Source organism: Anas platyrhynchos, chromosome 2 (assembly GCF_047663525.1).
Source record: "Anas platyrhynchos isolate ZD024472 breed Pekin duck chromosome 2, IASCAAS_PekinDuck_T2T, whole genome shotgun sequence".
NCBI lineage: Eukaryota > Metazoa > Chordata > Aves > Anseriformes > Anatidae > Anas > Anas platyrhynchos.
In genome coordinates, this window is record NC_092588.1 from 159312733 (window position 1) to 159336309 (window position 23577).

At 73.1% G+C, this 23577-nt stretch overlaps 2 protein-coding genes across 3 annotated transcripts; one reads left to right on the top strand and one right to left on the bottom strand.

The window, feature by feature from the left end:
• Positions 1–308: 308 nt before the first annotated feature.
• Positions 309–22957, bottom strand: KCNH2 (potassium voltage-gated channel subfamily H member 2). 2 transcript variants are annotated; one of them, XM_072034058.1, is made up of 15 exons: positions 22739–22957; positions 21216–21446; positions 15783–15947; positions 15223–15675; positions 14279–14493; positions 5619–6044; positions 4970–5357; positions 4087–4286; positions 3689–3941; positions 3384–3577; positions 3053–3152; positions 2662–2940; positions 2296–2482; positions 2038–2212; positions 309–1629 (listed from the first exon to the last, which is right to left on the bottom strand). In XM_072034058.1, the coding sequence occupies exons 1-15, from the start codon at positions 22812–22814 to the stop codon at positions 1444–1446; spliced, it is 3528 nt and encodes a 1175-aa protein (XP_071890159.1). In that variant the 5' UTR covers positions 22815–22957; the 3' UTR covers positions 309–1443. The 2 variants fall into 2 exon arrangements, with proteins under 2 accessions (XP_071890159.1, XP_071890160.1); XM_072034059.1 differs by lacking the exons at positions 21216–21446; positions 22739–22957 and adding an exon at positions 16810–17050.
• On the top strand, positions 9495–13369 carry LOC140001835 (uncharacterized). Its single transcript, XM_072034430.1, has 3 exons — positions 9495–9503; positions 10287–11315; positions 13298–13369. Exons 1-3 carry the CDS (start codon positions 9495–9497, stop codon positions 13367–13369), a joined length of 1110 nt encoding a protein of 369 aa, XP_071890531.1.
• Positions 22958–23577: the final 620 nt, after the last annotated feature.

Here is a 23577-nt window from a genome sequence, read left to right on the forward strand (position 1 = left end):
GGGGACCTTGGGAACCTTGGGGACCTTGGGAACCTTGGGGACCTTGGGGACCTTGGGGACCCCGGCCCCTGGGGCTCAATAAAAGCCGTGCCACCACCGGTCTCTGCCTGGCTGCGCCCCCCCCGCCGGCTGTCGCAATGTTTGATGACGCCTGCGTTCAAGGTTGGCCCCCCGCGCACCCTCCCACGGCCTTTGCCCCCCCAGCCCCCTGTGCACCGGGCTGCTGGCGCTGACCCCCCCCGCATTCCCGCACCACCCCGGGGGTCCCCAGCCGCCTCCCCCCCCCCCAGCGCAGCCGCACACAGAGACGCGTTCTCGGTCGGGTTTATTGGGGTGCGGGGACGGGGACGGGGGGGCTCCTACCGCAGAAGGCGACATGCGGGGCTGGGTGAGGGGGGGGGCACGCAGAGACCCGGGCAGCGCCCGGCTACGGGACGACGGCACGAACACGGCACACGCTACGGGGAGCCGGGGGGGGGTGGGCGCGTGCCCCACAGCCCCCGACCGGACCCTGCCCGCGCCCCCCCGCCCCGGGGCGCCCCCCCCCTTGTGCGTGTGGCCCCGGGGGTCGGTGCAGGCGGGGGGGGGCCGGGGCAGGGGGTGGGACCCCCCCGCCGCTCCCTCCTGCCCGGTGCCACCCGCTGGGCGCGGGGGGCGAACCCGGGGCGGGGGGGGGGGGGGCAAGGCTGGGGGCGACCCCTGGGAACGGGGGGGCGCGGGGAGGGGACAGGGGAGAAGGCGCCGGGTCAGGGCGAGGACGGGGACGCGTCCGGGGGGGCCCACGCGGGTGCTGCCGCCCTCCCCACGCCACGGCGGGTAGGAGGCACGGCCGGGACCCCCCCAGCCCCCCCCGCAACCCGCCCCCAGCCCCACGGGCACAGCGCCCCCGGGAGCCACCAGCGCGCCCCCGGCCACGCGTGGCCCCGCACCCACGGAGCACGCAGGGCGGGGGGGGGGGGGGCCGCAACACGGGGAAACACGCGTGCACACGCACGCACACACACGCAGACACACACACGACCCCCCCCACACGCCCCCCACCCCCCCCTGCGCCCCCAGCCCCACGGCCACGGCCCCGCGGGGGGGCGCAGCGCGGCCCCGGCCCGGCGGGGTCCGGGGGAGGAGAGGAGGCGGGGGGGGGCTGCGCCCCGCTGCAGCACTACGGGGGGCAGGAGGAGGAGGAGGAGGAAGAGGAGGAGGAGGAGGAAGGGCGAGGAGCAGCCCGCGCCCCCAGTCCTGCCAGCCGAGCCCTGGAAGCCGCCGGCACGGGGGGGGCCGGCCCCGGGTTAGGCCAGCTAACGTGGGCACCCGCCCGGCCCCCTCCCCAAAAAAATTGTCCGTGGGGACGGCAGCCGCGAACCCCGGCAGCGCCAGCGTCCTGGGACCGGGGGGGGGTCCCGCGTCCGTCGCTGGGGGTCCCGGCCCCGTCCCCCCCCCCGCCGACTAACTGCCGGGGTCTGAGCAGTGTCTATGGAGGGGCTGCGCGCCCGGCGGCGGGGGCAGCTGTCCGGGCAGCGAGCGGCGGCGGGGGGCGGCCGCGGGCTCCAGCAGCAGCACCACGTCGGGGGGGGGCGGCTCGGGGGGGGCCGGGCCCCGCCGCAGCTCCAGCGGCACCGGGAAGCTGGGAACCTGCGGGAGAGAGGGGGGGCAGAGTGAGTGAGGGGAGAGGAGAGGGGATGCGCCCCCCCCCCACGGGGATCGGCTGTGACCCAAACTCATCCTTGGGGGGGGGAAAGGGGGGAAAGGAGGGGGGCTGCGCCCCACCTGGGGGGTTATCCGTGTCCTCACTTCACCCTGGGGGTGGAGGATGGGGCACAGGAGAGGGGCAGCCCCAAAGGTGGGGGGCTTGCGACCCCCCCAGCTCACCATGTGGGAGGATTGGGGGCTGGAGCAATGGAGAGAGGGGGCTGCCCCAAACTGGGGGGGGGGCTCAGCAGTGCCCCCAGCTCCCTGTGGGGCTGAAGGTGCACTAAGGGGACCCTGCCTGCAGGACCCCAGGGTCTGCCCCACACTTTGGGGGGGCTGTGGGGTGCTCACCTGAGAGAGCGGCTGGATGGGGGTGATGGGGAGGACGGGCTGCAGCGGGCACGGGGGGGGGCCCGGCGGCTGATGCGGGGACGAGACCGTGCTGTAGGCGGGGGGCACGAGGGCAGCCTGGCGCTGCAGCAGCTGCATGATGGAGCTGATGTCCGCCGCCATCCGCGTCTCCAGCCTGCACAGACACGCGTCAGGGGGTGCGGGGGGGCTCCCCATGCTCGCTGCCCCCCCACACACACACACACGCCCCCCCGGTACCTATTGAGCTGCTTCTGGAGGAGATCCAGCCGCGTCTCCACCTCGGAGCGCTGCCGGCGGCTCATGGAGGGCAGCGGGATGCTGAGGGCGGCGTGTGCCGGGATGGTGCAGCGAGGCAGCTCCTGGTACTGCCGCCCCCGGCTCTCCCCCCAGAAGCTGAAGATGTTGGACACCCCCGAGAAGGCTCCTGGTGGGGGGGGGGGCACAACCGTCAGCACCGCGCAGAGGGGTTCTCGGAGGATTGGGGGGGGGCATGACAGCAGAGGAAGGGGGTGGAGGGGGTGGGAGATGCCAGAGGGGGTTTCAGCAGGGAGGGGGAGAAGCGGTGACCCCCCCACCACGACCACCCCCGAGCGCCGTCCCCACCTGAGAGGGGGTTGCACATATCGCTGCCCTTGCGCTCCTCGGCGTCGGGGGGCGCAGGGGCTTCACCCCCCGGGCGGGGGCTGTGGAAAGGGGAGAGCGCGGCCGCCCCCGGGGTGGGCGCGGGGTGCTCGTCCTCGTCGCTGGAGGGCGAGCTGGAGGGCGAGCTGGAGTGGCAGGGGTCCCACTCGGCCGGCCCCCGCGGCGCCCCCGGTGCCTGGCAGCTCCTGCCCAGCCGCAGCGCCTTCTGCCCGCTCCGCAGCTCCCCGGCGGTGTCCACGTCTGTGGGGATCATGAGGGGAGGGGGACAGGCCCTGGGTCATGGCAGCCCCTCGGAATTCCCCCCTACCCACCAAGCTCCCCGTTTTCCAGCCCCCCCATGCCCTCCCCGTACCTTTCTCCGTGCGCCGGCGGAAGGAGAGCTTACGCTTGCGCAGGCGGTTGAAGCCGCTGTCCAGCTCGTCGCTGCCCGGGGAGCCGGGGATCATGTTGGTCTGCGGGGCGAGGGGGCGGCTGAGGAGGGGGCAGATGCCAGGAGCCCCCCCCGGGGTGGGGGTAGAGGAGAGGCGTGGGGAGAGGAGCATGCGGCACTGCTCATCCCCGTCAGCCCCACGGTGGCTGTGCCCCATCCCTGTCCCCACCCTGAGCACCCCCGTGCTGCCCCCCCAGCCCAGCCCAGCCGGGTGCTCACCCCCCACCCCAGTGCCCCCCCCCAAGCCCCTCACATCACGCAGGTTGAAGGTGATCTCCAGGCTGGACCAGAAGTGGTCGGAGAACTCGGGGTACATGTCCAGCACCTCCAGCAGGTCCTCGCGGTGGATCTTGTGCAGGTCGCAGTAGGTGAGCGCCCGCACGTCCGCGTTGGACTTCCCCGGCCGCGCGTACAGGTTCAGCGGCTCCCCGAAAATGTCGTTCTTCCCTTGGGGGGGGGAGGGAGGGAGGCACCGGGGTTCAGCCCGGGGCGGCGAGGCGGGGGGGGGCCGGCACCCCAGGGCACGTCCCCGTACCCGTCCTCAGCCCGGGGGCTCACCCAGGATGGCCACCACCACGTCCCCACGCAGGATCTCGATGGAGCCCCGGGAGATGAAGTAGAGCGCGGTGAGCACGTCCCCGGCGTGCACCAGGGTGTCCCCGGGGGGGGCGTGCGTCGTCTTGAACTTCATGGCCAGGGCGCGCAGGCAGCCCTTGGTGGCCCCCTTGAAGGGTTTGCAGTTCTGCAGCAGGCTGCGGTTCAGGTGCAGGCAGATGTCAGCCTGCAGGCACTCGGGGAAGCCCTTCAGCACCTGCGGGGACACGGGAATGTGTTGGGTTTGTCTCCGGGACCACCACAGGGACTGGCACGGCACGGCACGGCACCACGGCACGGCACGGCACGAGGCGGTGCGCGGCGGCACGGCACGGCACGGCACGGCGCGGCGCGGCGCTCACCGCGTTCATGTCGATGCCGTTGGTGTAGGACCAGGCGTGCTGGAAATACTCCTCCAGGCGCTGCCGCAGCGGGTTGGGGATCTGGTGGAAGCGGATGAACTCGCGGACCCGCAGCATCTGCGTGTGGTAGCGCGCCGTGCCCGAGTACAGGCGCTGGATGATGGCCGAGACGTTCCCGAAGATGCTGGCGTACATCAGGGCTGCGGCACGGCGAGGCGGGGGTGAGGGCGGCCCCAGCCCCCCCGGGGCAGCAAGTGGGGGAGGGGGCTGGCGGTGAGCGGTGCCCCCCCTGCAGCCCCCTCCCCGCGTGTGGGGACCTCGGTGAGAACTCGCCTTGGGCACCCCGCACAGGGGCACGCGCAGAGAAAAACTCACACGCGCGTGAGCGGCGTCGGTGCCTACAGAAGCGTGCGCTTTGCACCCGCAGGGGCACGGCCGCCCACCCCCAGCCCTGCAAACGCCCCCGCTCGCACACCCACAGCTCCGCAAGGCGAGACCCACGCACGCGGAGCCGGGCTGCTGACAAGCGCGTGCTCAAGGCAGGGGTGCTCACAGCCAGCCACGCGCGGTCAGACACGCGTGCTCACACACTCACACGTGCTCACACACGTGTACACGCTCACACGTGTGCTCTGTGGCACACACAACACGCACACGCAGATCTGCTCACACACATCCATGCTACCGTGCGCACACACGTGTCCACTCACATGTTCCATCACACGTTTGCACGCTCACATCCACGTGCGCCCATCCATGCGCACACGTGCCCGTGCGCACACACCCCTGCTCACACTCTCGGGCACGCTGCCACTCACGTGCACGCTCACACACACGCACAGCTGTGCGCTCTCCCCCCCCCCCCCCCCCGTGCCGCACTCACAGCCGATGAGCATGACGCAGATGGAGAAGATCTTCTCGGAGTTGGTGTTGGGCGAGACGTTGCCGAAGCCGACGCTGGTCAGGCTGCTGAAGGTGAAGTAGAGCGCCGTGACGTACTTGTCCTTGATGGTGGGGCCGTACAGGGGGTTGCTGTCGTTCAGGGGCTTGCCGATCTGGTCGCCCAGCGAGTGCAGCCAGCCGATGCGCTGCCCCTCCACGTTGCCGATGGCGTACCAGATGCAGGCCAGCCAGTGGGCGATGAGGGCGAAGGTGCACATCAGCAGGAAGAGCACGGCCGCCCCGTACTCCGAGTAGCGGTCCAGCTTGCGGGCCACCCGCACCAGGCGCAGCAGCCGCGCCGTCTTCAGCAGCCCGATCAGGGTGGTGGTCTGCAAGGGGGGCACTGAGCGCTCCGGGGACCCCCACAGGAGCCCTGACATGCAGACCCCAACCTCTTTCCCTGCACAGGAGACCCGGGCTGGTCCCTGTCCCTGTCCCTGTCCCCGTCCTCATCCCCATCCCCGTCCCCATCCCCATTTTCCATCCCCATCCCCGTTTCAACCCCCATTTTCCATCCCCATCCCCGTCCCCATCCCCATCCCCACCCCCATTTTCCATCCCCATCCCCATCCCCGTCCCCGTCCCCATACCTCCTCAGAGCCGGAGCCGAAGATGAGCAGGTCGAAGGGGATGGCGGCCACCATGTCGATGAGGAACCAGCCCTTGAAGTAGTGGATGGCGATCTTGGCGGGGTGGCTCACCACCTCCTCGTTGGAGTTGACGTAGGTGGTGCGGAAGTTGATGAGGATGTCGATGATGAACATGATGTCCACGATCAGGTCGACCACGTTGAGGGGGCTGCAGGAGTAGCCACAGTTGTGCCGCTGGGCCTCCTCCTGGTCGTTGAGCAGGAAGGCGGCCGAGTAGGGCGTGAAGATGGCCGTGTAGATGACCAGCAGCAGGATGAGCCAGTCCCACACCGCCTTGAAGGGGCTGTAGTGCAGGATGGTCCATTTGTGGATGCGCGGCGCCTGCAGCTTGTACTCGGGGAGGACGTCGGCGCCCAGCGACAGCACCTGGGCAGGCGGCAGGGGCTCAGCTCCCACCTGCTCCGGCGGGGAACGAGCCCCCCCCGGCCCCCCCCGGCACACGGCACAGGCACCCGGGCTGTCCCTGCACCCTGCTGGGCACCAGCGTGGGGACACCGAGCCCCGGCCGCCCCCAGGCACTGCAGCACCAGGCTGCTCCTGGCCACGTGCCGTGCCGGGTGCGAGGGGCGCAGGAGCTGCACTGGGTGCAGGGGGCAGCGGTGGGGGCAGCAGGGTGCAGGGGGGTGTTTTGGGGTGCAGAGGGAGCAATGGGGTGCAGGGGGCACAATGTGGTGCAGGGGATGGGGTGGGGGACAGAGGGGTGCAGGGGGGAGCAATGGGGTGCAGGGGGGTGTTGTGGGGTGCAGGGGGGTGTGGGGGTGCTCACAATGGGGTGCACTGGGATGCACTGGGATGCACTGGGATGCACTGGGCTGGGGTGGGGGTGCAGCAGAGCCCTCCCAGCCCCCAGCTTTGGCAGGGCTCGCCCTCCCCCCCCCTTCCCTCCTTGGGCAGCGCCAGCCCCATGGAAATGAGGGCGCGAATGCAAAGGCGCCCAGGGGACATTTCCATGCAGGGGGGGGCCCGGTCCCCGCAGGCGCTACCTCGGCTGTCACAGGCACCTCCCCGCACCCCCCCTGTCCTCCTGCACCCCGCAGGGCCCTGCTTATCCTGCCCCAGCCCCCCCCTCCGTGGCTGAGCCCCCCCAGCCCCCAGCACTGTGGGGGGGGATGTGTGGGGGCAGCAGCACCCCTGGCACAGAAATGGGGCAGGAGCGGGCGATTCTCGCCTTCCCACCGCAATGAGGCCACGCACACAGCGGGGACATGCGGGGGCCCCCGGCTCACCCCGCTCATGGGGGGGCTCCGGCAGCACCCAACGACCCCAGCAGCTCGGGGCGGGGAGCGGAGACCCCCCCCCCAAGCCGCATGCACCCCGAGCAGGGCCCCGGGTGGCACGGCCGTGCCCGGCAGCTGCGCCCATCCATCCGCAGCGGGATCAGCTGCGGGCGCACGGGCTATAAATAGGGGAGCGGGCACACCGGGGGCCGGGGGGGGCACGGGCACGGGCACAGCCCCGGCCCCGCAGCTGCACGCCCCCGAGCGCAGCCCCCCCAGGAGCAAGGATCCTGCGCCCCAGGGTGCGACCCCTGCCCGGGCACCCCGTCCCCGTCCCCCCCCCCGCGTGTTCCTCCCCACTCCCCCCGCTGCGTGGGGGCCGTGCCACGAGTGGGGGTGCCACAGCGCGTGGTCCCCCGCCCCCCAGGCAAGGGCACACCAGGGTGGTCGCAGCGCCCAGCGCTTGCCCTCGCCCCCGGCCCCCCCCTGCTCCCCTCCGGGCATCCCCCAGCGGTCCCGGTGCGCGGGGGGGGGGCAGCGGCCGGTACCTTCTGCTCCTGGCGCTGCCCCTCGCCATCGAGGCCGAGGCCGAGGCAGGTGCCGCAGGGCGAGGCGCCGGGCATGGGGCTTGCTCGGGCCGGGGGGGCGGCGCCGGGGGGGCCCGAGAAGTCCCGCAGCAGCTGCAGGAGCGACGCCAGCATCCTCACGGCCGCCCGGGGCGCGGGGCCGAGCCCATGGCGCGCTTCACCCGCCGCTCAGCCCGGGGGGCTCGGGGGTCGCCGGCCCCAACCCCCCCGCGCCGACCCCGCGCCCATCGCCCGGTGCCCCCCGGCGGGACGGCGGCGGCGGCGGGGCGCGGCCGGGAGCCCCCCCGGCGGAGCGGGGAATTATTGGGGCGGAAATCCTACCCAGCCTGCCCCGCTGCCCCCCCCCCCCCCCCCAGCGCCCGCCCCCCGCCCGTTAACCCCTCCGGTACGGGGGTGCCGCCGCCGCGCCCCCTCGCTGCGCGCCCCCCACCCCCGGTGCGCCACCGGCCGCGGGTGGCCTCGGGGAGGCCCCAGGAGGCGGCGGCGGGGCCGGCCCCGGGGCTGCGGAGGGCGGGGACCCTCGGGGGGGGGGGGACACGCGTGGGCTCGGCAGCCGCGGGCAGCCCTGAGTCACCGCTGCCGCCCACGCGCGGGGATTTCCCGCTGGCACCGCGCGTCCCCGCGAGACGCCGCGTGATGGAGCGGGGGACGGGGACGCGCGCGGCACGCGCCTGGAGTGGGGGGGCGGGGGGGGCGACCGCACGCCCCTACCTGGGGGTTTGGGGCACGGAGGGCACCGCGGTATGGGGGTGACGGCACCGCGGGGGCACGCGGGGGCACGGGGCCACGAGGGCACGCGGGGTCATGGGGACCGCGGGGACACGCGGGGAGGGGGGGGCGGGGGCACCCCCAGCCCCACGGCCCCGTCCCACGGCCCCTCTGAGCCGCTCAAACTGGGCCATAATGGGATGGGAGAGCAGAGAGGTGTTGGCCCTATGGGACACCCCCTGCCCCATAGCTGCAGCGCAGACACCCCCTGCAGACACCCCCTGCGGACACCCCCTGCGGACACCCCCTTCCCAAATGCGGCACCGTCACAGCCTGGTGCCACACGGGGCCCCCCCCGGACCCCTCAGCAGTTCAAGGAGGCAGCCCCGGCACCCCCATCCCCCTGCCCCATTCCCAGCACACACCAGGACCCCAAGCATGGCACAAGGGGGGGGCCCACCTATAACAAGAGCACCGTCCCCAAATGTCACAGCCCAGCCGGTGCCCGGCACCCAGGCGCACCCATGCCCACCGTGGGTGCTCACCGGGTGCGGCAGCGGACCCGGACACCGGCTGCACGCGTGGCACCGGGACCTGCAACCCGTGCACACGGCAGGAACGCGCTCCCTCGAGACTCCCGGCGCCACAACACCCATCAGTCACGGTGACACAGATACCCGGCAGTGCCGGCACCCGGTGACACGTACCCCCGCCCTGGCGCAGGCACGCGTCACCTCACGCTCACAGGCGTGCAGTCACCAGCACCTCTCGCTCGCGGTGACACGTACGCCCGACACCTGCTGTGACACTGGCACCTGACACCCAGCCCGCACAGCCGGAGGCGCCCGGCGCGGCACCTGCCGTGACCCAGACACCCGCGCCCACGGGGCTCAGCCCCCTCGCTGCCACAAATACCCCGACCCCGCAGCCCGCGGCCATCCTTTGGCCGCTGTCACCCGGCGCGTGGGTGGCACCCGCACCCAGCCCACCAGCTGGTGGCTTCGGGGGCACCAGCACACGCCGAGCCATCAGCTGATGGCAGTGCTTGCGGTGGCTCCAGGCACCCGCTGCAGGGAAACGGCCCCAGCCCTGGGGCGAGGCAGGCACCCGGCGTCCCCAAGCTCTTGGGGATGGACTCGCAGAGCCCACCTGGTCTCGCCGTGCCACAGACCCCATCGCCTGCCCCAAACCAGGCACCTGGCACCTGCCCGGGTACCCCTGCGCCAGCGCTGATGATTCCCAGCGCGCTCTGTGATGCCCAACAAACACCAAAGCTCGGCTGCCCGAACCCACTCAGGTCCCCGATGGCCGTGGTACTGCCAGAGCCACCCCACAGCCACGGCACCGCAGCACCAGTGTGCCGGCGACACTCGGTGTGCTCTGAGACACCCGACGGCAGGACTCACACCAAAACCCAACGCCGCAGTGACAATGACACCCCACATCCACCACGGCCAACGCCAGCACAGCCACCCAACGCCGCCACGGCCACCCGGTGCCGTCACCCTCAGAGGTGCCCGGTTTTGGGGTCACCCAACGCACCTCTCCACCAGCGTACACCGTCTGCAAGGCACCTGCACAGCCGACCCCAAACACACCGCGCGGACTCACGGCACGCACCACAGGCACTCCGGTGCTGGGGACCCCCCAAGGTCCATCTGGCACTCACCGCGTTCAGCTGCGGCAGGGGCGCGGTGCCCTGCGCACCCACCGACATGGGCGAGTGGGACGGGTGCCACCGCAGGCCTCGAGGCGCTGCCCTCTCCCGCTGCCGACAGCAATGCAGCAGCACAGGCACCGGTGGCGGGGTGGGACGGCGAGCCCCGTGACGGGGTGACGTCCCCACGGGGCGGTGCGAGCCCCCAGCAGCAGAACCCCCCACCCGCTGACGCAGACACGGAGCAGCCCCGGCACCTCGGCCACGCTGCGTGCGCCACCGCACCATGAAATGCCCGACGGGGGGGACCAGGGAACATGCTTTGGGGACACCACAGCCACCCCAAACACTGCCCCATCCCTCACTGTGGCCCCCACCAGGGGCTGGGGTGGCACCGGCTGGCGAGGGATCTCCTTGGGGGGGGGCCGTGTCCCCACAGCCCCCACTTGCAGCCCCGCCGAGCCCAGCCCAGCCCAACGCGGTGCTCTCCGACGCTTGGGGCTCTCCGGCACCGCCGCCCCCCAGCACTCGGGATCCCCCCGCCCCAGAGCTCAGCGCCGGGGGGGTCCGTGGGCAGCCCGCCCCCAGCCCCATCCTTTCCATCCCAGCTCATCAGCCGGCTCGCCCCGGGCCAGCCGCAGCCCCGCGCACGGAACGGCTCCGACCCAAGCCCCCGCGCGCCCGGGGCACCCAGGACACCCCCGCACCGGGGTCCGGGAGGGGGGGGGTCTTCGGCATCCCGCGGGGGGGCTGCAGCCGGCGCAGCGCAGGGCAATGCCTTGGGGACGCCGTCGTCGGGGCGAGCGCGGCTGCGGGCGGGGTAGGGCGCCGGGAACCCCCCCCCCGAGGTCCCGGTGTCCCCCCCCGACCCCCCCGCACCCACCTCCTGTGCCACCAGGCTGGAGATGCGGACGGCGCGGCGGACCCGAGCGCTCTTTCGGTCGCCGTCGGGGCGGTCGCCGCTGTCGCGCCTGCCCGGGGCCACCATGGCCGCGCTCAGCGCCGCGCTGCCGGGTGGGGGGAGCCGCCGGCCGCCCCCCCGGGGCCCCGCATCCCGGAGCTGCTGCCGCGGAGCCCGGCGCTGCCCTGCGCGGCTGCGGGCGCGGAGCTGCCGCGGCGGGCGGCAGATGGAGCGGGGCGGCCCGGCCCCCCCCCACCCCCCCCCCCCCGGCCCCCGCCCCCGCCCCCGCCGGGGCTCGCTCCCAGCCCGGCAGCCACCGCCCCCCCGCCCGCCGCCGCCACTCCCCGCGGTGCCCGTCACGCTCCGGGGAGGGACCGGGAACACCCCCGGGAAACTGAGGCACGGGGGGGGTTGGCGGGGAGGGGGCTCCCCACTCGCGGGGTCCCGAGCCCCTCCCGCGTGTCCCCAGCCACGGGTGGGTGTCCCACGGTCCTCGGGACCCCCGAGATAGGGAGCCCGGTGGGAGGTGGGCACAGCCCCGCGTGCCAGGGAAGGGGGATGGAGGGGGTGGGATGGGGATGGGGTGGGGATGGGATTAATGGGATGGGGATGGGGATGGGGATGGGGATGGGGATGGGGATGGGATGGGGATGGGGATGGGGATGGGATGGGGATGGGATGGGGATGGGATGGGGATGGGGATGGGGATGGGATGGGGATGGGGATGGGGATGGGGATGGGATGGGGATGGGATGGGGATGGGGTGGGGATGGGGATGGGGATGGGGATGGGGATGGGGATGGGGATGGGGATGGGAACGGGATGGGATGGGGGGCACCCAGGGAAGGAAGCAGGCACAGGGCTGGGGATGGAGAAGGGGCCAAGCTGCCCGCAGGGCTCCTCAGCTGCCGCAGGCTGATTCACAGCCCCGCTGGCTCCCGCTCTCCCTGGCTGCCTCCCAGCCCTGCCAGCGCGACCCCGCTCTGCGTTCCCAGTGCTCCTGCTCCCTCACGACACCCCGCAGCGGGACGGCTGCCCCCATGTGCTCCCAGCCCCAGGTGCTGCTGATGCCCCCCAGCCCTCAGCGCAGGCAGCTGGGCACGGCCACCAAGCCCTCCGCGGCACCGCGCACCCCAAACCAGCCCCGTCCTGCAGCGAGCGGACCCCAGGCACGGGCAGCGCGGTGCCAGCAGCGCCCAGCCCCAGCCCCAGCCTGCACCCCACGGGCAGGGTCCCCACCAGGATGGGTCAGGGGGTCCCCAATCTGCCGTGAGCCACCGGCACCCTGCAGCCTCCATCCCCGGCACCTCTGGTGCTCCCTGAGCTGCAGGAGGGCCTCGCGCCCCCCAGCCACAACGCCCCGTGCCAGCCGCAGCCCCCGTCCCTGTCCCTGTCCGTGGGTTGTGTCCCCCACCGGGCGAGCACATCACGGCCAGACAGGGTGGCCAGCTTGCCCAGGAGCTCAGTGACCTTGACGGGAGCTGCGGGAGCGTGGGGCGGGCAGCGCGGGCTTGTTTGGCTGCCGTCACTGCGGATGATTCACGGTGCCGCTGCCTGGAAGCCCCGGCCCCCCCCCCCGGCCCCCACCCAGCAGCTCACCGTGCCAGAGCTACGGCTGCTTGGGGACAGGCTCGCCTTGGCCTCAGCTTCCAAACCCACAGCATCCGCCCCGCTGAGCCAGGTCTGTGCCCCGTGCCCCTGGCACCCCCGGCACCCCCAGCACCCCCAGTACCCCCAGTACCCCTATCCGCCTCCATCCTGGGGGATCCCCAGCACGCACCCCGCAGCCCGGCAGTGGTGCTTGGTGTGCCCCAACCCCATCCCCACCCCCAGGCACAGCGTCTGCTCCTGCCCCAGAGCCCAGCGGGGCACGGCCGAGCTCTCCACCCCGCTGCAGGGGGGCTGCGCCGGCCCAGCAAGGGGGGGTCGTGTCCGTCCGTCCATCCGTCCAGCACCGCCTGGCGATGGCAGCTGGTGGCAGGAGGAGATTAGCGTGGCTTGGGCAGGCAGCACAGCAGCAGCGGCAGCCGCCACGGCATCGTAATTAATTACACAGCAAAGGCAATCAGGATGCGTTGCTCGTTAGCGCACTGGAGAGGAGCAGGGAAGGCCGGCGCTGCAGGGGCAGGGGGTGGGGGCCGAGCACTGGCACCGTCCTGCCCCTGGGACCATGGACCCCCCCCAGGGGGCTCTGCTGCCCGCACAGGACCCCACAGCCGCTCCGTGTCACAGCGAGGGGGGGCCAGGGGCAGCCCCGACAGCAGGGCTGGGAGCTCCCAGGCTGGGGGGGGGGTTCCCAAATCGCCCCTCACGTGGGCCAGCAGGCGCAAGGTGCAGGCACGCAGCCGGGGGGGGGGCGGGCCACCGAGGGACCCCGAGCGCACGCAGGCGGCACGGGGCAGATGTGCCTGGGAGCTCCCACCCCGCCGGGCCCCCCCCTGAGCCCCCAGCCCCTGGCAGGCAGGGCGAGCACAGCAGGTCCCCCGAGCCCGCCGGCCCCGGCGCATCAAGCCGGCAGCTTTAACTTCATTAGTGGGAGCTGGGCTCAGGGTGTAATTAAGCAGCAGCAGCCGCCTGCTCCCCGCAGCCAGATGGCAGTTACACAACGTGCGAAGGATTAGCCCGCAGTGCCAGCGCGGGGCAGGGGCCCAGCAATGGCCAAAGAGTCACGGCCAGAGAACAGGGAGCGGGCAGCACGGTGCAGCGTGGCGTGGCACGGCACGGCACGGTGCGCCATGGCATGGTGTGGCATGGCACAGCACGGTGCAGCGTGGCATGGCATGGCACGGCACGGTGCGGCATGGTGCAGCACGGTGCAGGATGGCACAGCATGGTGTGGCACAGCATGGCACGGCACGGTGCAGCACGGCATGGTGTGGCATGGCACAGCACGGTGCAGCGTGGTGTGGCACGGCATGGCACGGCACGGCGCAGCATGGCACGGCATGGTGTGGCACGGCATGGCACAGCACGGTGCAGGAGCTGCAGGGCCGTGCCGTGCCACACACACGGCTCTCACACAGCCCACCCCAGCACTGGGCCAGGGCTGGGGCTTGCTGCTGGGCCTTGCGCCCACCCAGGTGGGAGCAGGGTCAGGGTCTGCAGAGGATGCCCCCACCCATGGGGCAGCACCCACATCGGTCTCCCTACTGGGGAAGGGGGGCAACCCCCATGGGTGACCCCAGCCCTGCCACCCCAGCCCTGCTGTGGGGAGCGCAGTGCAGCCCCTGAGGGGCTTGGGGGGACAGCCTGGTCCCATGGGTGGGGGGCAGGAGCCATACGGGCACGCAGTGGCACCATCCTGCAGTGCAGAGCACCCCCGGGCAACTCGCTGTGAGCTCCAGCATCGTCCTGTGAGCTCCAGCATCACCATCAACTCCAGTATCACCATCAACTCCAGCACCACCGCTACCTCCAGCATCACCTGCGCGCTCCAGCACCACCCTGCTGCAGCGCAGAGCACCCTTCTGGCTGCAACCATGCCCAAAACACCACCAATCCATCCAGCCACCCCTGGCCGCTGGGCTCACCTGGGTGACCTTCTCGGTGACGTTGTGCGTGCGGTCCTTCAGCTTGGTGGGGGCGATGATCTCCTTCTCGCTGGAGGGGGCGGCCAGGAAGGCGTCGGCCTTGAAGTCCACGAAGTTGAGGGTGATCTGGGGGATCTTGCTGATCGCCCGGTAGCGCATCAGGTCCGAGTCAGAGGTGGAGTTCAGCAGGGTGCTGCGGATGTTGTTCATGGCCCCTGGCCGGGGGGGCACCATCAGCACGGGCTGCAGCCGCTGCGTGGGACCCCCTCTGACCCCCCCACCACCACCCCCAGGGTCCCCAGCGGGGTGAGGGGAGCGGGGAGCCGTGCCCGGGGCAGGCAGGGAGCTGCCAGCAGGCGCGGCGGGACGGGGACCGACAGCTTGGTATCATTTACTGTTAATGTAATTATTTCCCCCCTCCCTAATGCGCTTAGCGGGCGTGGGGGCTTAACAAGGCAATTGCCACCCCCCTCCCTTGGTCGCTAAGAGGATTACGGGGCCGGGGGTCACGCCAGGTGGTGACGGAGCGGCCACACCAGCGGGCAGGACACCGGCACCGGGGCTGGAGCCAGGCACTGATGGCAACGAGGGCCAGAAGGGCGCTGGACAAGGGAGCCAAACGGGGGCACGGCTGCCCCACATGCACCGGCGATGCCGGCAGCGCGGCGCATTACAGCAATGCCCAGCCTGACAGTGACGGGTGCCCAGCGCCCCGCGCCGCTAACGAGCCGCCGGCGGCACCCGTTGCTGGCAGCTGCCCGGCACCCTAACGAGCTGCCAGCCCTAATGACTTCACCCCAGGGCCACATGCTGCGTGCGTGGTGGGCCTGAACCCTCCCCTCCTGCAGCTGCGGGGCACGGAGGTGTGGGGCAGCCCCCCAGCAGCACCCACCCCCAGCACCCCCAGCACCACGGCCACCGGGATGCGCCAGGAGCCCCCGTACCGGTGCTGGAGCCACGGTGCATGCTGGCCCCGGCGGTGGCGTGCCGGTTGTGGCAGCGCTTGTCACCCTCGCCCTTCATGGTCTCGATGTCGTCGACGGAGGAGGCGCGGCGCACGCTGTGGCAGCTCTCCCGCGAGCGGCTGCGCGCCAGGCTGCAGTTGGAGAAGGCGGCGTGGAGGTGAAGGCGCTCGGCGCGGGGCGAGGACTGGGTGACGGGTGGCTCCGGGCGCCCGTCGCCCTCCTCGGGGTCCATCAGCGCCTTCTGGTCCTCGGGCTGGGAGCAGCCCAGGCAGCTGTTCTCCAGGGAGGACGTGGCCTCCTCGGGCGCCGACTCGCTGCTGTGCTTGGAGAAGTCCACGATGACGGCATCGGGGGGCTCCTGGGGCAGGGACTGCTTGCTCGCCGTCAGCGCCAGCAGCGCCGGCAGCTTCAGCCTGAAGGATTTGCTGCGCCCTGGCCGGAGGAAGGGGGGTGATAAGGGGCGACCCCCCCGGACCCTCCTAGAGCCCAGCCAAGGAGCTCGGTCGCGGTGGGTGCGGAGGGGTCGGGGCGCCCCCCACCTGCGGGGAACCAGCTGGCGGGGGTGACCCAGTGGTTGGTGTCGGCGTCGGGCGAGCCCGGGCGCTCCTTCTCCATCACCACCTCGAAGTTGAGGATGAACATGATGACGGCCCCATCCTCGTTCTTCACCGGCACCACGTCCACCAGGCACAGGAAGCAGCTGCCTGCGGGGAGGGGGGGGCTCAGGGACCTGGGGGCTGCCACCGCCACCCCCGGGGGAAACTGAGGCACGGCGGGGGCACAGAGGGACCCATGGGGCCCATCGGCACGGCCTCACCATGGGGAGCTGATGGCGGGGTGGGGGCAGCGCTCGGCCCCCCCAGAGGCCCCAGGGGGGCTGGGGCTGCCCCCGCTGCCCCCGGCCGGCCGCCCTAAGCCGCTCAGCGCTGTGCCAGCTGCGGCGTTAATCCCACTCCTGCAGCTGTGAACTCGGCCGTGCGGGCACGGGGGGGGGGGCCGGGGGGGGGGGAGCAGCCCGGGGTGACCTCTCCCACACCAAGCTGGGGCCGCGTCCCCCACCCACGGGGCTCCGCTGGGGGCCGACCCTCCCCCGGCATCTTTTAGGGGGGGTCCCCGCAACTCCCTGTTCCCTCCCTGTTCCTGCCGGCGGGGGGGTCGGGGGGGGGGGGCGGGCCCCGCAGTCCCCCCCCCGTGGCCCCGCACCCCCCCCGTGCCTCCGCAACCCCCCCGCCCCCCCCGTTGGCAGCGCGCCCGGCATCCTGCACCGGGGAGCCCCGGCCCCGGGGGGGGGAATCCCGGCCCCGCGTGGGGCCCCCGCGGGTGGGGGCGCGGCCCCGGACGCCCCCGTGGGCGCGGGGCGGGGGGGGGGCGGATTAGCAACGTGTCCCCGGAGCTCCACCGGCCCCCCCCCCGCCGCGGGATGCCCTAATCCCGGCTCATCCCCGCGGCCACGGCACGGGACGGGGCCCCCGCATCCCCCCCCCTCTCCGCGGTGTCCCCCCCCCCTCCCCGACCCCCCCGGACCCCCCGGGCCCCCCGGAGCCCCCGGCGTCGCGCGAAGCTCACCGGGCGGAGGGCGGGGGGGTCCCGCGGGAGGGGGCGGGGGCCGGACCCAGCCCCCCCGGCACTGGGGTGCGCGCCCCCCCCGGCCCGGCTGCAGGGGCTGCGGCCTTGGCACCGCACCCGGCGTCGGTTTTATGCCTAAATATGGCTGCGGCCAGCGGCCGCTGCGCCTCGGGACGGGCCGGGGACATCCGCGGCCCCCCCCCCGTGGCCACCCCCCCGTGGCCATCCCGCCCGGATCCTTCCCCCCCCCCGCCGTGGCCACCCCCGTGTCCATCCCGCCCCGCATCCACCCTGCGCCGTGTCCGCCCCCCCGGGTCCACCCCCCCCCACGATCCGGGGGGGCTGGAGGTGGCCCCGCACTGCTCGGGGTGCGCCCTGCGCCCCAACCGCCCCCCCCCCCCAAGTTACCCTGCACGCCCAGGGAGCCCCCTCCCCTCCCGCCCTGCACCCCAAAACCCAACCCCCCCCCCGGCCCCGGGGCGCACCCCAGGTCCCGGCGCACCCCAAGCCCAGGCGCACCCCGCACCCTCACCCCCCCCCCGTGTCCCCCCCTCTCCGTGCGCCCCAAAGCCCCCCCAGCCCCGCTCCAGCCCGGGGATGCGCTGCTCGCCTTGGCCACCGGGCGGCGGCACCGGGCCCCCCCCGCCGTGCCCCCCCCCCGTACCGAGCCGCGCATCCCGCACCCTGCACCCAAACCGCACCCCCCCCCCGTGCGCCCTCCCCTCTGCACTGCTCCCCCCTGAGCACCCCACGGCCATGGTGGTGCCCCCCGGCACAGCACGCAGCCCCCTGCCCCCCACACGGCCCCCATGCGCCCACCCCACAGTGTTGTGGGTGCACCTAGGGGTGGGGGCACCCTGGCGATGTCACCGTGTGCCCCCACGCACGAACGCACTGGGAGCCCCCAGTGCCGCACTGGGATGCTGTGGGGCTGGAGCTGCCGAGCTGCCCGCGGCGGGGAAGCCCCAGCAGCGCGGGGGGGGCCGTGTGCCAGGATCACCCGCTGGCACCTGGCAGGCGGCACCGAGGGCCCGATCCTGGCCCAGGCTCAACCCTCGCACGCGTTCCAGGGACACGCCGGTGACCTGAAACGCCACCGGCAGCGGCGACAGCGCCGGGGGGGTCTCTGCTCCGGCACAGCCTGGCCCTGACCTCGCTCCTTGCCTCGGCTGCCCGTCCCGCCGGCTGTCCCCGCCGTGCTCCCCTGCGGTGGCCGCGACCTTCCCGCGTCCCCGCCTGGGCTCTGCAAACATCGCTCAGCGCACGGAGCCGCAGCAGCGCTCAGCAGCACTGCGGGAGCAGCCGGGCCCCGCCGAGGCAGCAGAGCAACACGGGGCAGGGGGACGGGGTGGGAGCGGGGTTTGGGACCCCACCAGGCACCGCTCGCATCCCGCTGGGGTGGCAGCGCGGGGCTGGGGCTGAGCAGGGCGCACGGCGCATTCAGAAGGGCTGAGAGGAGAGGGAAATTGGAGCTGCCCAAGGGCCCCCACACACTGTGCTGCTCGGTTTGGTCATTTTGGGGTCGGGGATGATCTCTCCGGCCGCTCCCCAGTCCCGGTGGGCTCTGCCAGGCAGGCCCCCCGCAGCAGAGCTTGGCCTCGTGGGGATGTCACCGTGCGGTGCCATGGCACGGGGCCACACGAGGCTGGGGCCAGCAGCCAGGTAGTGTGGGTGCCCCCGGCCTGGTGGGGCATCGGGGCTGGGCACAGGGCCAGGACTCCCCTGGCCGCCCCACAAGCTGTGGGCGCCTGCACCCTGCGGTCCCCGCTGCCACCACGGGGAGGGGGCTGCCGGGGGGGGTCACGGGGGGCTCCTGCAGCGCGGGGAGGCAGGGAAGGGTTAAAGGGAGCAGCTCCCCCTCTGCAGGCACTGCCGCTGCCTCTGGCTATAAATATCCCCTCGGAAACACCGCACTCCCCGGGGACGCAGCCCTGCCGCAGCGCCAGCCGACCCGGCACCCGCCGCACGCCCGGGGGGCCCCCACCCGGCCCCCCCCGGCAGCCCTGGGCACAGCAAGGGGCAGGGGCACCGCTGCTCCCCGCAGCCCTGTGGCAGCACATGGCGGGAGGGGGGGGGGGCTGTGGGGTGCCGGGACCCCCACAGTGCTGCAGGGGTGCACGGCCCCGTGGGGAGCACGGCCCCGTGGGGGGGCAGCCCCCGGTGCCCCCTCCTTGGCTGGGTGGGGGTTGCTCAGCCCCATGGGCTCCACGGGGACACAGCCCCAGGGTGGCAGTGAGCAGTGGTGGTCCCCGCAGCCCCCCCACCGGGGGCACAGACCATGCAGCCAACCTCTCCCTACTCCTGGGGGGGTCACAGACACAGCACCCCACCCCACCCCACCCTGCCTGTGAGCACTGTGCTGCCCTGGCACCGTGTGGTGCCACCGGCACCGGGCCCCTTTGGCACCAGAGGGTGCGCAGCCCAGGTCCCCCCCCTCGAGGGCTGTGTCCCCCCCCTTGTCCTTGCCCCCCCCCTCACTCAGCCTGTCTGCCCCGGCTGCGCTGACGCTGCCCAGAGCCCTGCGACCGGAGACACGAAGCATACGCTGCTGTCAGCAGGGCGGCCCTGCAGCCAGACGGCCCTGCTGCCACCGAGCACCGTACGGCACAGCACGGCACGGCATGGCATGGCATGGAACAGCACGGCACAGCACCATACGGCACGGCATGGCATGGCACGGCACCATATGGCACGGCACGGCACAGCACCACCTGCCCATGGCCCTGCGGCACGGGGCAGGGAAAGCCCCCCGGCAGCAGGCAGAGGCTGGGACCCGGGGGCCTCCCCATCTGCTCAGCACATGCCCGGCAGCGGGTGATGGGCAGGGCCAATTAGCAGAGGGCTAACGAGGACGACTCGGCGCGTGCCGGCTGCGGGAGGAAGCAGCCACATGCTGCCTGCGCCCCGGCCACCCCGAGCACCCTGCGTGCGGGTCCAAAGTGCGCAGGCAGCAGCTGTGCCCGTCCAAGCCGCTGCGCCCCGGGCTGTGCCTGGCACGGATGCACCAGCGGCTGCGTGCCGGGGCCGGAGCTCAGCTCCACGCCGGGGGCTGCGACAGAACCAGGATGCGGCCGCGCTGGGACAGCCCCAGAGCTGCAGCGAGAGCCCTGGGGACACGCAGCCGAGCCACGAGCCAAGGCAGCTTCGCTCCCGCTCCTCCCAGGGGATGCGCACGGGAGGAGGGAGCGGGAGATGGGGGCCGCAGTGCGAGGACCCGTGCCCCCGTGCCCTTGTGCCTTCGTGCCCTTGTGCCCCCGTGCCCTTGTGCCCTCGTGCCCCGTGCCCTTGTGCTGCGGGCGGCGGCGCAGAGCTGCACGTGGTGTCTCGGCGGCAGGGCGGGCAGCTGGGAGCCAGCTTTGTTTACTCTGCGCGCTGGAACCGGGGCCGGGTGCCGAGCGCCGCAGGCAGCTGCCGGAGAGAGCAGGGACACCTGGCGCAGGGACCGGCTCCTCCAGGGCTGTGGCGAGGGGCAGCCCCACTGCACCCAGCTCCAGAGCACCGCGGGGACACTGGGATGGGGGGAGCGAGCCCCTCTCCACGGAGCCACCACGCTGTGGGGCAGCGGGGGCCCCGAAATGAGGGACTGGCACCCCCAGGACTGGGAGCACTGGGATCAGGGGATGCAGCACAGCCCTCGTGCCATGGGTGGTACTGGTGCCATCCCTGCCTGCCTGGGGACCCCGGCAAGGAAAGTGCCCATGGGGAGGGGGGCAGGGGGGGCCGTGCTGCCTGAGGCTCAGAGCCAACAGCCCCCGAGCTGGCTGGGCCTGGCTGTGGGGCAGCTGTGGGGCAGCTGTGGGGCACTGTGGGGCACCAGAGATGGGCTGCCCCTCCTGCCCCTGGGAGCTCCATCCCCACAGCCCCAGACACAGCTCCCTGCCACCCCCTCTCCCCCCTCCCTGTGCAGCACAGGGACCCCCGATCCCCCCCCCATACACTTTGCAGCCCCCACAGGCAGGTCACAGCGCCGTGCCCCACAGCTGCCCCACAGCACCCGCAGACCCTGCCCAGACCCAGAGGAGCTGGGAGGGCTGCGCACCCCAGCAGGGGACGTGCTGGCACCACTGGGGCAGGATGAGCCCCCGGCACAGCCCCGGCACGCTGTCACCGGGGGGGTGGGGGCTTCCATCTCCCCCCCGTGCTGGCACCGCACGCCACCCACGGCGCGGCGAGGCCTGGCACGGCTGATGGATGGACGCAGCGCGGCCGCCCGCAGCAGCAAGCCGTTAACTCAAGGGTCTGTCTGCCCGTGACGGACGGCCGCCCTCACGCCCGCACAAATAACCATAAATCTCCACCCGGGAGCGCGCCGGGAGGCTCCGGCAGCGGCGGCGCTGGGTGCCCGTGCGCCCGCTCCCCACCCGGCACCCCCAGCCCACGGGTGAAGCGGATGGCGGGGTCCCTACCGTCCTTGCGGTAGAAGCAGATCTCCACCTTGCGCTCCTCGGAGCCCAGCAGCGCCTGGGCGATCTGCGCGGCCGCGCTGCGCTGCGTGCGGGGCCCGTGCAGGAAATCGCAGGTGCAGGGTTTCTGCATGACCTCGGCCCGCGTGTAGCCGCACAGCTCGCAGAAGCCATCGTTGCAGTAGATCACGGCGCAGTTCTCCACCCGGGCGTTGGCGATGATGAACTTGCGGCCTGAGGGGAGGCGGAGGTGAAGCCCGGGGGAGCCCTGGCCCCACGCCCCGCTCCATCTCCCCATCCATCCATCCGTCCATCCGTCCGTCCATCCATCCATTTATCCGCCCGTCCATCCCCACCCTGGGCTCTCAGCAACCCAAGCGTCCCCAGGGACCGCCCTGCTTGTCCCCAAGGGCACCGGCCGCACCGGGGGCCCCCCGCCCCGTGCCCGCACCAGGGGCCCCGCCGCAGCCCCGTGCGCCCACCCCGGTGCCCCGGGGCACGTCGTGCCACCCCGCAGTGCCCCCGTAGGCTGCAGCTCAAAGACCCCAACGGGTCTGTCCCCGTCCCCACCTCAGGGACCGGACCCTGAGAACCCCCAGCCCCCCCAGCCCTCCCTGCACCCCCCTGCCTGGGTGCCCTGTCCTGGGATGGATGTGGGGACGGGTGCTTGTGGGGCCACCGTGGCACCAGCACCCATGGGCCCCCCCAGCTGGACTTCTTGCACGTGCCCCCCAGCTGCCCCAGAGCCCCGTGGCACCCACCCCCCCCCCAGCCTCACCAGAAGCCCCCAGCCTCACCAAACCTCAGCCTCACCCAAAATGCCCGGCCTCACCAATCCCCCCCCCACAACCTTACCAAAGCCCCCAGCCCCAACACAAAGGCCCCCGGCCCCAACAGAAAGCCCCCCCCAGCCCCAACAGAAAGCCTTCCAGTCTCACATAAAAGCCCCCAGCACCGACATAAAGGCCCCCAGCCTCACATAAAGCCCCCCCAGCCTTACCTGAAGCCCCCCCAGCCCCAACACAAAGCCCCCCAGCCCTGCCTGAAGCCCCTACCCCCAACATAAAGGCCCCCCATCACAAACATAAAAGCCCCCCAGACTCACATAAAGCCCCACAGACCTGATATAAAGCCCCCCAGCCCCAACATAAAGCCCCCCCAGCCTCGATATTAAGGCCCCCCAGCCTCACATAAAGGCCCCGCAGCCTTACCTGAAGCCCCCAGCCCCAACACAAAGCCCCCCAGCCCCACTTGAAGCCCCTATCCCCAACATAAAGGCCCCCCATCCCCAACATAAAAGACCCCCAGACTCACATAAAGCCCCCCCAGCCTCAACATAAAGCCCCCCCAGCCTCAACATAAAGCCCCCCCAGCCTCCATATAAAGACCCCCAGCCCCATACGAAGCCCCCCCAGCCCCACACGAAGCCCCCCCAGCCCCACCTAAAGCCCCCAGCCCCCCCGCCTCCCCCATCCCCCCCTCGGCCCGGTGCCGCCCCCCACCCGGCCGCGCCCCCCCGCACTCACTCTGCCCCTCGAACTTGCGGATGATGGTGTCCAGGAAGGTGTTCTGGGGGGCGACGTGGCCGCGCCGCACCGGCATGGCGCCGGGCCCATGGGGGGGCAGCGGAGGCGACGGCGGCGGCGGCCCCGAGCCGCGGGGGGTCCCGGTGCCCTTGAGCCAAGGACGGCGCCGCCGGGGCCGGCTCGGCGGGGCGCGCACGGCACGGCACGGCACGGCACGGCACGGCTCGGTGCGGCGGCGGGCGGGGCCGTGCGGGCACGGAGGGGTTAAAACCGGGCCCTCCCCCCGGGGCCGCTCCCCGCGCCCCGCTCCCCGCCGCCGTTAGCCCATGGCCAGGTACGGGGCGCACCCGGTGCCGGTGCCGGTGCCGCCGCTACCGGTGCTGGTACGGGTACCGGTATCGGTACCGGTGCCGGTGCCGGCCCCGCCCGGGCCCCCCCTCCCTCTCCCCGCTAGCGGCTCCGTGCGCGCCGCGGCGGGCGCAGCATCGGCCTTATTTAGGCAAGGAGGCGGCTGCCCGGGGGGGAGATTTATCACCGCGCCTCCCCCGCCCGGCTCGGCTCGGCTCGGCTCGGCTCAGCCCCGGCCGTTCTGCGTGTGTCCCCCCCACCCCCCCCCCCAACCACCCCTTCCCCACGGTTTTGCGCCCTGGTCCGGCTCGGCTCGCCCCGGCCCGGTGTTGGCTCGGTGCGGCGGGGCCGGCGCTGCGCGGTGACAGCCGAGCCCGGCCGGGGAGGAGCGAGCGCGGCTGCAGCCAATGGCCCGAGCGGGACGGGGGGGGGTCCAGGAGGATGGGAGGGGGGGGGGGAAGCGCCCGAGGCGGCCCCCCCAGCCCCGCCCC